Genomic DNA, 14,686 nt, shown 5'->3' on the forward strand with positions numbered 1-14,686 from the left:
TCCTAGCCCTTACATTGTGTAATTTATATCAGTAGGGAAAATAGCCTGTTCCTCATCCCAGAAATCTTTACCGTGGTGCTAGAATCACAAAGCTATGAAACTTTACTTCCTGTGCATTGACCATTTTGTGCATATTTTAGCTGTTAAAGAAAAAAAAAAAAAGAAAAGTAGAGCTGGAATCTGCATCTGCACCAGCATACTTGAAAGGGGAACCTCACTGGATGTCTTTACACTGTACTAACGATACCCAGACAAGCTAGCCTAAAAGGGAGCCTGTAACAGTTGCATGATTGATGCAGAAGCCAAGTGTCTGGTCTACACATCCCTTGCAAGAGGCACTGGGAATACACAAATTCCAAAAGCTGCAGCTTGAAAGACCAAAACAATCCTTATTCTGGATAGAAATCTATCATAAAACTGGCCTCAAAGACATTGACTGAGTAGTGGGAGTGTCTTGGCTGATGTCAAACATCTGGTTGCCTTGCAGCATGATGATACTCATTAGTCAGTAGAGACTTGAGACACTGTAGTAAGAAGGAATTCTGCAACTGATTTCAGCAGATCAGGTATCCCAAAATTTTGCATAAGCTTTTGCACGACCACAAGAGTATTTCTGCATGAAATTAATTTTATTATTACATACAAAATTAAAGATTGAATGATTTTGCTTGGTTATCATTTCAGATAAAGAAGAGAATGACATCTGTAAGGCTTCAAAATTTGCCATTTTGCTAGTATAGGCTTGTTTGAGGAATATTGATCCAAAAGAGATGTACTCATTAAGAAACCCAAAGGCCTCATTTTCTCAAAACCCAACAGAGCAGGTGTGTCCTTTCATTTTGCTAATCACACACAGGACATTGCCAATTAAAAAAAAATATAATGTATTCTGGCTTCAATCCTCTCCTGTAGCTTAAATCTAAATAATTTATATATGTTATCTTGCATCTAAGGAAGGAGGTCTGCATTGCTGTTGGGGAAAAAAAAAATAAATCTGTAACACTGATAGTCAGGAGCTGATCTTGGACAAACCAGTTAGTATGAAATATCGCAATTTACTGTATTAATGTGTGCCTAAGACCAAATTTTTTACTGAATTGCTAAAGCAGAAATACAGATGCCAGCATAAGCCAGTAACTCATTTTTAGCTTTCAAGATGTGCCTCACAAAGCCGTATCATTTTTTACAGTCCCAGGCCACTCTATTTCATGAGTTTTATCCATTTCACAATTTTATCCTCTCTCCATGCTTAATGTTCAACTAAAGCACGTGTTGCTCGAAGAGATCTCTCAGTAGTTTATTATTTCTGTATGTGGAGAAAAGGAAAGCAAACGCTACTATATACAGAAACACTCAAAGAGAATTTTATCACCACTTGGTTTCAAAGTCTGTCAGTTTAGCTGATTAACACCTGCATGGACAGTCTCAAAAAATGACGCCCGAGGAACTATGAGATGATGGAGGACTGATCACCAGTGTGCACCTTTCTACACAACAGCATCTTACTTCTCCCAGAGGAAAACTCTGAACTCATATTTTGTAGTATGCCTGTGTCCTTATTCAGAGTTAACATGGACTTTATTTATTCTAACTCACCTAACGCTGGTTCAGAATGAAGCTAAACCATGCTAAAATGAGTATCATTCCAAAGACAGAGTTTTCCCATAGGAGTTTCCTTTCCTGTAACTTAGCTAATCTTCTTAAAATTCTTAGGTTTTTATTAGTTTGGGTTTGTATTCTTGAGGATACCCATATAAATAAGACAGTTTGCTCTGAGCTATGATGAAAGTAAACAAGAAGAATACAAGTTCACATGCACTGATTTGTGGAATGAAATACCTCCCAATTTTTAATGAAGATTAATACTCTGATTTTAAAAGCTCACTGTGGGAGAGAAAGGTTTGCAGCTTCCAATTACAGCAACACAAACTTCAAGCACATTACACAAACACAGCAAGTTGCAAGAATACTTTGGTCTGTGTGAGAGAAAAAACCTTTACCGCCAACTAATACGATCAGAAAAGACTTCATAGCAACTTTAAGTGTCTGACTTCTACTATATGCCTAGCACAGTGGGACCCAGACTGAATGAAGTCTGTATTTAGCAAAATATAGATGTTAAATCATAACAGCAAGGACTGTTCAAGCCAAGTCTTTCCACCTTTCTGGTGCCCATTGTGTTTTATTAGAATTTATATGCATTTGTTATTAAAATACATCTGGCATAACACCAGCAAACTAGAGAGCCAAGAAGTTTCTCTAACCTCTAAAAATCAGTAGGTGGAATGTTATACCTGATGCTACAACCATCAGCTACAGAGAGATACTAGTCTTTGAAAAGCACCAGAAAAAAATTTTCTGGGTATGGGGTAAGTTTAGCATATAAACATATTTCCATGTGCTGTCACATGAGACTTTGCAACACTTACTTATCAGCTCCACATTGTCACCACATGGCATCCAGTTTTAAAAAACCTCATTGGCAAATGGTTTGTTTTGTGGGTTTTTTTCTTCACAGCTCCATTCTGTCTTGTTTGATGATGCATATTAACACAACTAAGCTTTCACCTAGCATCTCTTAGCCCAAATATCCCAAGGAATGGAAACACCACTTAAAAAAAGAAAAGCATATGTATAGAAGATGGACATTTTCTCCACCTAATTCAGCACAGGAATTTCTCTCACAGAGTTGAAGTTTCCTCCTGCTCAAGGCTAACTTCACTTTCCTAGGAGAAACAGTGGGAGACACTTTGTAGCATAACACTGACATCACCGCAGGTACCGCTTTGAAATTTATTTATCTCCCTTGCCCTTTACAGGATGCACATGTAAAGACAAAAGCAGCTATTCTCAGGTTGCATCCAAGTTTTTTCCTTCAACATTTCTTACCATATTATAGTTTAGTATGTGAATTTTATCGAGATTTTATAGATCCCGATTCCCATGATTTACCGTTACACACATACTAGGGAATAAAGTCAGCCCAAAAATTGTAGCCAATCTTTAAAAAAAAAAGTCTTTTGCAATGTCACTGTAAAGTACCTGCAACCACACAGACACTGTAGTCATTCTAATTTATTGGCATGATCCCAGGCAAGTTAATGCCCAGGAGTACTGTCCTTTGGCTGGCAATCTACCCCTCAGTACTCTGGCTAGCAGAGGCAAGTACTCACCTGTCTGTACAGTGAAGTAGGACGTTTCTGGGGAGAGGGGGAAGGGAGAGGCTTCTACTCTGTGAAGTCTTGGGACTGATATAAGGGAAGAGTTGAGTGGTGATTTAAAGATGGTCCTGTCAAGACAGCTCCAGATATGAGATTGTGCAACTGCTCTGGAAACAGCACTCCCCTCAAACTAACCCTCACCTCCTGCCATTGCTCCTCTGCTTCAAAAGATGCCTGAAAGAAGCAGGCCTCTAAACACTTCATAAACATGCAATTTTCTGTTCTTACACTAGAATAATTTTGGAACCCTACCCCAAGCAAAACTTGGGTTTTTATAGTGTGTTACAGGCATGAGAAATATGTCATATTTTATATGCAACCACAAGGACACATACCCCGACACATGGCATGTAATGGAAAATAAAGTTAATCACAATAATCTGCTCCAGAGTCCTGATTATTAACATACGTTTGTTTCACTGTCTTGCTACAAAACACCATAGATTCTCAGCTTTATAAAGAGAAACATATCATTTTATAGTTCTAATCCAAAACAGTAGTTTACTAGTGCTGCCCTATTGCATTGAGGGCTTCAAAATATAATATTTGGGGTGTGGGTGTGTAAATGAATCTTTGCAAGAAACTCTCCTAACGATCTCAGATATTCAGAAAAATAGAACCAAAAGCACATGGAATATAGCTTCTCAAAGTTATTCTTGTCAAAAATGTAAAAATAATATGCACACTTGCCACAAACTTCCACAACACATGCTTTTATATGTTGCACAGGAAGTTCAGAACCAGGTAAATTCTTATTAGAAAACTCAGACGCAGTTTCCTCCACATCCAACCTGGAGCGGGACGACCGTGCCCAGTGGAGGGCAGCAGGCTTCACAGCGCACCCTCCACTGCGGCTCTCCAAAGCCACTACTCCAGTTAATGGGAAATGGATGATGACTTCCACAAAGAAAAAAACTCAAATTTCCAGGTCTTTCAGAAAACCACTGACAAAATTCAATATGACCAAAATTAATTATCATGACACATACAGATTTGTATTACACTACTAAAAATACTGGAAGAACATTAGAGCTTTTATTTGCTATCAAATGTCCCACTGTTTAAAAACTACTCAGTTAACACAAGTTGTCAAAATCAAATAGAATTTGGGACACCATTAACTCATATATATAACCTTTCTAATCTTCCTTTTTACCTGGATGAGACAGAATATCACAAATATGTTATTTATCCAATATCATAGTGATTCTCCAGTAGTACTGGGATACAAAAGAAAAATAGAAATACTTGATCTTTCTAGCTGGTTTACTTCACAGCTACTTGTGCTCACATTCCTTCAAAAACAATTTCTGAGATCACAATGAGCTAACAGCTTGTTTACCTATGTATATTGAAAAGCAATAACTAAAGTTCACAATAAATCATGGGCTTGTCGTTAAAAAAATTAAGCGTGAAATAATTTTAACTGTTTACAGGTGTAGCGCTGTTCAAAAGCTGGTATTCTTACAATCTGGGTCAGGCAGAAATTATCTTAAACATGGTTCTAGTTAGTGTCTGATGTGTACAACATGGAAACAGACAGTAAAATTTCCAGTGATCAAGTGAGCACGATTCTCCACAGAGTCTCTAACCCTCAGATAAGGAGTGAATTCTTGTGGCAGGAAGAGAGCATGATGGCCATAAGATTCTAATTTCCTTGCCCCCGAATGTCAGTCTCATAATCCAGAACAAGTGACAGCTGCTTCCCATCTAAAAGCTTTAAAACAAAAACTACTTTGTTTTCAGAGCAAAACTATAAACCTGATGAAACAAGAAAGCACAATACTTGGGAAATCTCAAGGTGGCCCAAGATCAGTGGTGACAAAAGCTATGAGTGTTCAGGCTTGTAGGTTAACTCTCAACAGAGGGGATGTAAATTCTTGTCACAGCTATATGTTTTCTCAGTTCATAGAACTGTGGGCCACATGTTTGGCAAAATAAATTTCCATGCTCCTCCTGGTGCTAATTCAGTGATAGCTCCCTTTTCACATTTTTACTATGGTTTGTTCAATTCAAGAAATAAATTACTAGACTTAAAAAAAAAAAAATCATACACTTTAAGAGTAAGACAATGTTGAATGAAGCCATCTTAAAACATAACACTGAATGTAATTTTTGTTGCAATGCCATTTTTTCTTCAGCTTCAATAGCAGGCAAGCATTTAATTACTATTCCTTTTCTATATGTCAAAAACTCAGGCCAAAAATACCAGGGCCTACCTTTCTAACAATTCATTCCATCCTTTTGATTGAACACTTTACAGCTGCCTTTAGTGTTACATACTACTTCAAAATTCTGCTGTGATATGTGTTCTTCATGTTTTTCTATTACCCCTGCAACACTGGATTATCGTCTGCAAAGACAGCATTTAATAGTACTTTCCCCCCAGCTTTCTTGCTGATTTTTGCCACCTCACCAGTCACCATCTGACTAATCACAGCAGCCTACTGGATTTATGTCAGGTGACCTCTCCTTCCACATAAAGTATATTCACTCCCTCAGTCTTCTGTGCTCATTTTCTCAAGGTTGTCTCATTTCCCCCAATGACATCCTTCATGTTCCCTTTCCAAAACTACTTGTCTGATTTATGCTCTTCTGTATACATAGGGCTGCCATAATTTGGATATATTTCCTAAATGCAGTGTATGGCACCTGATGCTTCTCACATTAAAAATACTGTGTTATGTAGCAGGCAAAAGTAGAACTTACTCTATTTGTGTTCTAATTTAGCGATTCTGGAACATATTCAGAAAGAAAGCAAATAATTCAGTGCAGGAATACTGAGGATATCCCATGGAGCTTTCTCTATACTACAAAATACACAATATAGAAAAAAAGAAATGAAAAAGCTATTACTGGAAACTGAATATATCTCGCAGGCTAGCCTATTTTCTCTAGTACTTATTCTGTTTGAGCAGAGGCACATGATGCCTGTTAAGAACACCAACCCAAGCAGCTGTAATTTACATTCTGTTGTGATGATCTCACTTAACTTAGTTGCAAGGGAAGATGCTGAACTGTTGGCCTATAGCCTGACGCGGTAGACAGTCCCAGTATCAAGAGCAGACCAAAGCCCTTCTATTGCCTCTTGACCACCAGACATCCACCTGATGGCTATTGATTCGAGCCAGAGAGGGTTACATGAAAACGGAAGCAGAATCTTACCTTCTGGCCTTTGATCCCAGGTGGTCCTGGAAAGCCTATGGGGCCTGGATCACCCTGTACAACAAAATCATCCAGGATCACTATGTTTCACTGGAACATGACACAGGCCTATAAACTTTGTAGGACTCCATATTTTCTCTGCATGCTTGGACTTTTGGTACAAAGAAGTAGCTAATGTTTTATCAGGCATAGATTCATTTTTATTTTTTTAGAGGACGAAAACTGAAAAGGCAACAGTTCCTCAACTGCAACCTCCTAGTGCAAAGTGCATGCTCCTGCATGATAACCACACAGCCAAATCACAGCTGGAACAGACTTAGCTCACAACCTCACAACATATACTTCTGGCCAGCATAAATGGGAGTGAAGAAGCTATACAGTTCTTGAGGTATCCCTTCCCTCAGAAGTCAGTGGTTTCACCTCATTTTTCTTTAATATTTCTATATACATGTATTTAACTATTATTGTTTATTGTTTGTGTTACTTTTATGCCAACAATCCTCAACCAGGAATCAGGACACCATTTCAGTATCTGCTACATAAAACATGGTGTAAATCTAATATGTCTAAAAGACAACATGAAACATGCATACATACAAATGGGTTATGGTGGCATATGGCTATTTTCATTCCAGTTCTTTAAACTTGGTAACTACATGATGGTATATAAGAACGAGAAATAGAGCATCTCAAACGCTACAAAAATGGGCAAATATGCATTTTTTTTATGGTTGTTGTAGATGGGGGAGGAAGGAAGGTTATTCCAGTCCTTTTTCCCTTGCTCAGGACTGACAGCAAAGAGATGCACTCTTGCAGGATTGGTGCCCAAATTCAAATTCAATAAGTCAAGGAAAAGATCCTAGAAGCAAGTTAGCATCAAAGTAAATTCATTACCTAGGGTGAGCAAATTTGACTTAGGTGAAAAAATTAAGAACCCAAAATAGCAAGAACTATAAAAATACATATCAATTCCGTATGTTTGTATTATAGATACATTCTGCATGTATTTAGGTGTAGGTCACACATATACCTGGGTGAGCTTTAAACTGTTCTGTGGCATCATGGTCTCATGCCAAAGAATATACCTTGAGTTTCAGGCAGACACATATAGCTCACAACAGTATGATAGACTGTCAAAAGCAAAAGTTGGTTAGATTAACATAATATTGCTATTTCTATAAAAGCCACACTCCAGTTTCTTATCAGTGCATCAACAGACACATTTCTGAATTTTTCTCAGCAGCTCTTTAACATTGGAAATACATATTTGTGAATTTTAAGGTTTGACAGAACGCATGCATTAAAAAATATGTTATTTTATGCACACAGCAGCAGCTAGAAAACAATAGTTATCTGCTAATGCTTGCTTTATCACAGAGAGTGGTCCTGGACTCCTACAGTGTTTTCTACTTAGCACAAATATTCCCCAATTTAACTACTAGCAAATTCTCTTCATAAAACTTAATATAAATACAAGATAGCCTAAAAGAGAGAACATAGGTTAACACATTAGAATGCAAACATACAATTACATTTTTAGCATTATCACATTGATTTTAAAGTTTTATACATAGTCATTAGATTTGCAATCTAAAAAGTAAATAATCACAAGCTTCTAAGCCCACAATTTCTATAAAGAACCATTTTAAATATTTATACACAAATATTTTGGGCAGGAGAGCAGCCGCTAGTTCGGCTAAAGCAGCTTAGGAGGAACTAGCAGGAAAAGCCTCTGAAACAAAAAGGAGAATTCTTACCGTCAAGAGACTGTTAAAAGAAGTGTTAAATACAATGTGACATGCAATAATGTGTGCACTTCTCAACACCAAATTTTGTCTTACACAACTTTCTGCACTAATACAAGGTACTAAAAAAACTCTGAAACCTCTACTTTGGTCTATCAGTGTGAACCGAATTAAATTTAATTGTTCTCCAAGTACTTATGTTTTAAAATTTTTATTTGTTATAAACTAAATCAAATATATAATTTAATTTAAGGCTTTGAAATATTTTTTTTCTGTTTTCTTTGGTCATTACATCACCTGTGTCTGCATCGGTCAGCCTCACATAATTAAGTGTCAAAATACACCAGTGTCACAGTAAATACTAAGCATTGTGCTGTTATAACTTGCCTGAATATTAAAAAGACTTCAAAAAAGAATGCAACAGACAAAACATTTTTTCTAATATCAAGAAACTATCACCTTTTCCCCACGCTTTGCCTGTCCTGGAGAGAATCCTGGGTCTCCTTTAGGGCCCTGTCACAGAGAAATTTAACTCATTAATATCATTAGGGAACAGAGTTTTTAATAAGATGTGTAAAAAAATATTTTCAAACTTATGACAAAAGGAGGGGGAACGTTCATATAAATGCACTTGTTATTACAGGGTTTTTTTTTCTCATAACTCTTTCAGTAAAAACCTAGAACAAAACATAATAGTGTGAGTTCACATTGAAATGAGATTTATGTTTTCCAAATTTCATCATGTCACAGAAACTTTTAAGAAGCAGATTTTACTGGTAAATCTAAGCAGGATGACAGCAGACACCACCACTGAAATGCTCTCCCCATGTCCCCACCGGTTCAGGACACCACCTATTCCCCAAGCACTGCGCAAGATCATCAGGCTGTATTACTGCATTGATTACAACTTTGTCAGGGCCTCCTCACGCTCAGCACCTGCCCAACACAGCACAGACATCGTGGCTGGGAAGGACAGAGCTGTAAACATGGCAAAGGCCTCTCTTCAATTACGAGTTACTTCCCAGCAGATGAGACAGCTCATCATTCTTGGCCAGGAGTTACTGTCTGCATCCAAGACTAGGCCACAGAGAGGGGAAGGACGCTGCCACACCGATCTCTCCTATTTCAAACCCCCGCCATACAAAGTGCCAGGCACTGCAGGCCGACATGCCGCGGAGACCTGAGGCCTGCCAGGGGCTGGGAGCTGGGGCTGGCCAGGACCAGCCAGGCCAGCAGCTGGCCCCACACACCTATGGGCCACCACAAACCCACGCCTCAGAGTCAAATTCACTGCCCTTAAAAAAGGAGCCGCCAGCAAATGGCATCTCCTGAGACAGCCCTGGGTGAACTGCTTCATGCTGACCGAGTAGAGTCACCCTGACGGTTCCCGAGGCCGTAGGCTGAAACCACATTAATGCACTCATAACTGCAAACACAGTGATTCAGGAGGAAATGGGGAAGCCCTTTGACTAATTCATATTAAAAGCTGCATCCAAAAGGGACTGTAACATTTCATTAATCTGTTCATATAAATGGCACAGGCTTCAACAGTGCTTTTGATTTAAAAGCTGTAGAGTAACACCAGGTGTTCCTCACAAGCATCAAGATCTACTCTCCTCAGTCAAAAGTGTGTTCTGTAGCCAAGGAAATACATGTTACTATTAAGTTTATCCCACAGCAGTGCCAGATTGATGATACGTGCCCTTCATTCAAAGACAGCTAAAGTGGGGAAAAAATGGTGTTTAGTCATTGCCAGCACAACCCTGCTCTCAGGGACAACACGGGACGCTCGGAGGGACGTACAAGAGAAGCGGTGTGGGGGTTTCCTGGCGGCTGGCCATTTTAGATCTGCAACACACAGCGCTTCCACCTGCAGTGCCACGGGGCTTGCACACGGTCCTGCAGATCAGGGCTCGTCCTTCCCTCTGCAGCTAAGATTCGAACGTGTGAGGCCACTTGAGAAACTAAGGCTGTTGAATACTAAGTAAAAAGGCTGGAATTACGGCAAAAGGAATCTCTTGTGTTAAACTGATATGTCAGGTCACAGACACCATGGTTCTTCAGCATGGCAGGAGTTATCTGAGTATTTTCCAGCTGATTCACATTTTGGAAGGTAAATACTTAGATACCTTTGTACAACTCCAACCTGTCCTCTGCTTCCATTTTCCAATGCAGGCATATCAAACTAAGAGCTGTAACAAAATTGTGATCAGCTCTCCAGGAGTCAAAACAGGTCCTCTGATAACATACCCATCACCTTTCCTTTCCCTCATAAACCCAATTAATTCCTCATTATTTTTAATCTAAAAAAACAAACAGCCATTGTTATGCATGGCCTTCAGTTGTGGATTAACAACACGTCACCACAGTTCAAGATGTGAAGATAAAATAAAGTATTTAATTACTTAATCTATGTAATATTATGGTGTAGTTAGAACAGTGCCAGAATCCACAAACTAGATTTTCTTAAATCAATTTTTCAGGGAGCCAGGAACACAGCAAAACATTATGAATACTTTTAAATGACTTTAAAAACACCAATAAACTGTTTATCAGGAATTAAATGCCAAGGACATCGGCTATCAGTTGGAACTGCTAGCACATGCTCAGGGCTGGATACTACACTGTAAGGGTATTAGCTAATGTCCCTTGCTTCAAAAGCAAGTGCATAAAGGATGCTTCAGCACAGGAGGGAAAAAACCATGCATCTCAAAGGCAGAATAAAATTATGCATTAATTTACTGCCAGAAAACTGTTGCAACTCATTTACGATGTTTTAAGATCAGACAAAAGTGTGTTTAATTTCAGCTTACGTAGTCAGTGTGGGTCAACTGGATCTTCATAGTCAAAACGTGGTGAGAACCTGGCTAATTTTTCTTTAAATGAAAGTGTTTCAGAAGGTACTTGTATTGAAAGTATAATTTATAATCTAACAAATGAAAGAGATCACTAAGCACCTAGTAATATATATATATATTTATATATATATATAGGTACATGCACACACATACAATTCCTTCTATTCTTAAATTCACAAAGACAACTACAGAACTGATAAGAATTATGATCCAGTGGAGGGGGAAAATACATTATAAACCAAATCGTAGGAGTAAGTGGTTAGAATTATTTTCCTAGCAATGTATTCCATTATAAAGCCAGCATAAATATGGTAAAATTAATTACGAACCTCTGAGTTTAATTGTTCCTATAAAACTAGATAATAACAAGAGCACACAGACATAAAAAATGGAGTCACTTGGTTTTACAGTGCTTGACACTGAAAGCTTTATTAAAATTCTTTTTATGTCCTCAAGCAGTTTTAACACCTGTCATGACAGGCCAGATTCCTGCAATTAGGAATCACACTAAAACAGATCATGGTTGCTGCTGTTTTTTCCTAACATATCTATCAAATTGTTCAAACCAAATATGAGCTGAAGGCATTCTGCAACTGCACAAATCTGTCAAAGCTATTTAAAGGGCCTATGTTACGTAAGTTTGAAGGGTTTTATTTGAACTTCCAGTCTAGTATTTTGTCTTTGGTTTTAAATATCACACCCACAAATCTTCAGAAAATTATTCTAGCATATTAATCAAGTGATAATGTCTGAAATATTAGAATATTTATATAGCAAAGGTTGGGACCTGAAAGTGGAATTTATAGAGAATGATAGTCTATTTTTCTTCATTTTTTTCCTTGATTTTTTTCTTTTCAAAAGCAAGGTAAAACGTTACAGCAATTATATGCTTATCGTCACTTAAAATTCCAGTTTATCAAAGAGGCTGAGCTGATTTACAAGAACTCTTTTGGGAAGTACAGACTAATTGTGTGGATAACAGTTTCCAAGTCATCATTCTGCACACACAGGGTTTGTTTTTCTCCCCTGAATAAACTGCTGTTTTATTTTGATTTGAAGTTCAATTTGAATGATTACATTTAATTAAAATATGTTTATAGTAACAATCTCCATTTGTAAACCAAAGAAGGCCAATTGCTTCTATTATAGGAAACAGTTCCGAGGCTTCCAAAAAGTCATTAAGAAGTTCATGTGTTTACATAGCAACATGGATAAAGTAACTCACCTTTGAACCTGGCAATCCTGGCAAACCTGGATTACCATGTGGTCCTGGAATACCCTATTAAAAAAAAAAAAACCAAAAAAAAAAAGAGTGGAATTATTCAGTAGTCTACTGAACAAGTGTGAACAGTTTGCAAAGAATCATTTTACTGCCTCATCATTGCTTTTAGAAGCATGGGTCAGGATTTTCAAAGGATTTTCAAGCAATAAATCATGCGCATCTTCCTAAAAAATTAAAAGTGAAGTTGAATACTTCTCTTTCTTTTAAAAATCTCAGTTTCTATTGTCTTCCCAAGTAATTCTTGACAGGTATTTGGTACACAGTCACTGCAATGTTGCTCTCCAGCTACAAAACTTGGAGACATGGGATAAAACCAGAAAAATCACATTCTGAGGTACCCAGCTATACACTGCAAAGAGAAGGAAGTGGATCAGTTCTCACTGACTTGAAAGATAAATCAAAGCAACATATTCCACCTTCTCTAAACAAATCACAGACAAAAACCCTTCACCAACCTGATTCTCCCACAGCTAGTGTGGAAAATGGGCTTGTTTCTGTAAGGGTTGGACTTAAGCCATTCCAGGAACAGAATAGGCTATCAGGGCTATCTACACCTTCCAGGATAAGTGTCTGTTCCTGAAGTACATTCTGCCATCCTCACTCCTTGACAAACTGCAAATTAGGGAAAATACTTGTTGCAATGGCTGTCAGCAGCTGTTCATCTTCCAAACACTGAAGGACTGAACTGGTGAAAACCTATCCCCGGTAAATGGGCAACAAAGCTTTTGTTGAATTCACTAAAGCAAAAATTCCACCCAAACAATTAATCCAAATGCCAAAAATAATAAGAATCCTTTTCAACTTTCTCATATATTCAGTGGTCTAACAACAGATAAACTCCGTGTTTGTCTTTCCCTTGCATGAGACTGAATTTACCAGTTTTACCTTGCAGTAACACTGAAAGCCGTATCAATCAAGTGCTCCCTCTCACTAATGACAATGTTGACATAACTCCACAGAAATGCTAATCCCATGTGCTGTTTGAGAGATTAATTTGCACACTGGCAAATCTGGAGGCGCTCTTAGGGGTTTAGGAGAAAGGAAACAAATAGAAAGTGCCAACATAGCTGCAGTGCTGAAGTGGCTCTTAGCTTTTGCTGCCTGCAACATTATCATCTTGGGGCATAGTATTGCAACGCAGAGGTGCATAAGTATCCTTGTGAAATGAGAGGCATCAGGGGAATTTCATCTCATCACTGACTGAAATGGCTGAAAGTTTAATTATTGAGAAACTCAGAACAAGCCAAGACACTTAGAAAACCTAACTGTCAGATGTGGACTTCTCTACCATAGAATTACAGAGATCAGAATCAGTTTTTAATGGAAATCTCTAACCATTTATCAGGCATTGATACCATACCCAAAATGTCCAGCCTACATGAATCTGTCAGGATCAGGTTTAGACACACACCCAATAGACCATGAAGGCAGCCCAGGCAAATGTGGCTCTGCATTCTGCTGCTTCCCTTTGACACTTCGAGTCACATTTCAAGATCACGAATGGCAGTTTGTGTGAAGGAATACAGAAGTCACAGAGCAGACTAGCAGATAGGGACACGAATTTTGCATAAACAAGGTTTTTGGCTTAAAAAACTTCATACACCTTCACTAGCTCAAATTTATCAGCGTTGTACAAACTAAAGAGCACTGATATTAAAAAAAACATTTATTTAATCAAATAGTTTTATAGACCTTCCTGGTCCATATAAATACATATTTTAAACTCAGAACCACTGGCAAGTATTCATCTCTGCAATTTCCATACTTTTCCAGGCATCCCAATGTAAGCTGTCTCTTCACATTGGAAAGCATGTCCTACTTGATAATTAATCTAGAAAACTCACATGGTAGAGCACTGTGCTCTTAAGTACTCTATACCTGCCAAAAAAAACCCCCAACCAAACAAAAAAACCAACAAACCCCCCCACCCCACCACCAAACAAACAACCCCAAGCAAACAACAACTGAAAAGAAAGTTATCACTAGCAGGCACGGCTTTAAACACATGGTCAGCCTCCTCTCAGCTAAAGCCAACTTGCCAATTGTGAGGATCTACTTGATGCCACACATATCCTCAAGAGGCACTAAGCAACACGGAAAGCTCAGCTGTAAAAATTGTCAGCTCTTACATAGAAGGATAATTTGAAAAAAGTATCCAAGAAGTCAGGAAGATATGGATTTGAAGGAATGCTTTTCATTTTGTACTTTTAAATGTGTCTCATCCAGTGCCTTGCATCCAACTGCTCTAAAGCATCAGTTTGGTGTTCAGCCCCTTTGACCAGTGCACTTTCCTACCCAGTCAGACCAAGCCTTGAAAGCACAGGATGTTCAACATACTATTGAAGCAGCTCGTTTAAACGTTCCTCAAAAGGCTGAGTCAAAACTCCTCCCACACATCTGTTCAGCCCTCATATA

The 14,686-nt window shown here is 38.2% G+C and overlaps 1 protein-coding gene across 4 annotated transcripts in view; it reads right to left on the reverse strand.

The window, feature by feature from the left end:
- Positions 1 to 14,686, reverse strand: part of COL24A1 (collagen type XXIV alpha 1 chain) — a 147,537-nt gene that overhangs the window by 109,808 nt on the left and 23,043 nt on the right. For all 4 annotated transcript variants that reach the window (XR_005106781.1, XM_037404530.1, XM_037404531.1 and 1 more), the window contains exons 5-7: positions 12,215 to 12,268; positions 8,591 to 8,644; positions 6,387 to 6,440 (exon numbers count right to left, since the gene is read on the reverse strand). Coding sequence is in view for 3 of the 4 variants with exons in the window: in XM_037404530.1 (XP_037260427.1) it covers positions 6,387 to 6,440; positions 8,591 to 8,644; positions 12,215 to 12,268 (162 nt within the window). In the remaining variant the exon portion in view is untranslated. The remainder of the gene's footprint in view (positions 1 to 6,386; positions 6,441 to 8,590; positions 8,645 to 12,214; positions 12,269 to 14,686) is intronic.

Source organism: Falco rusticolus, chromosome 11 (genome assembly GCF_015220075.1).
Source record: "Falco rusticolus isolate bFalRus1 chromosome 11, bFalRus1.pri, whole genome shotgun sequence".
NCBI classification, from domain to species: Eukaryota; Metazoa; Chordata; class Aves; order Falconiformes; family Falconidae; genus Falco; species Falco rusticolus.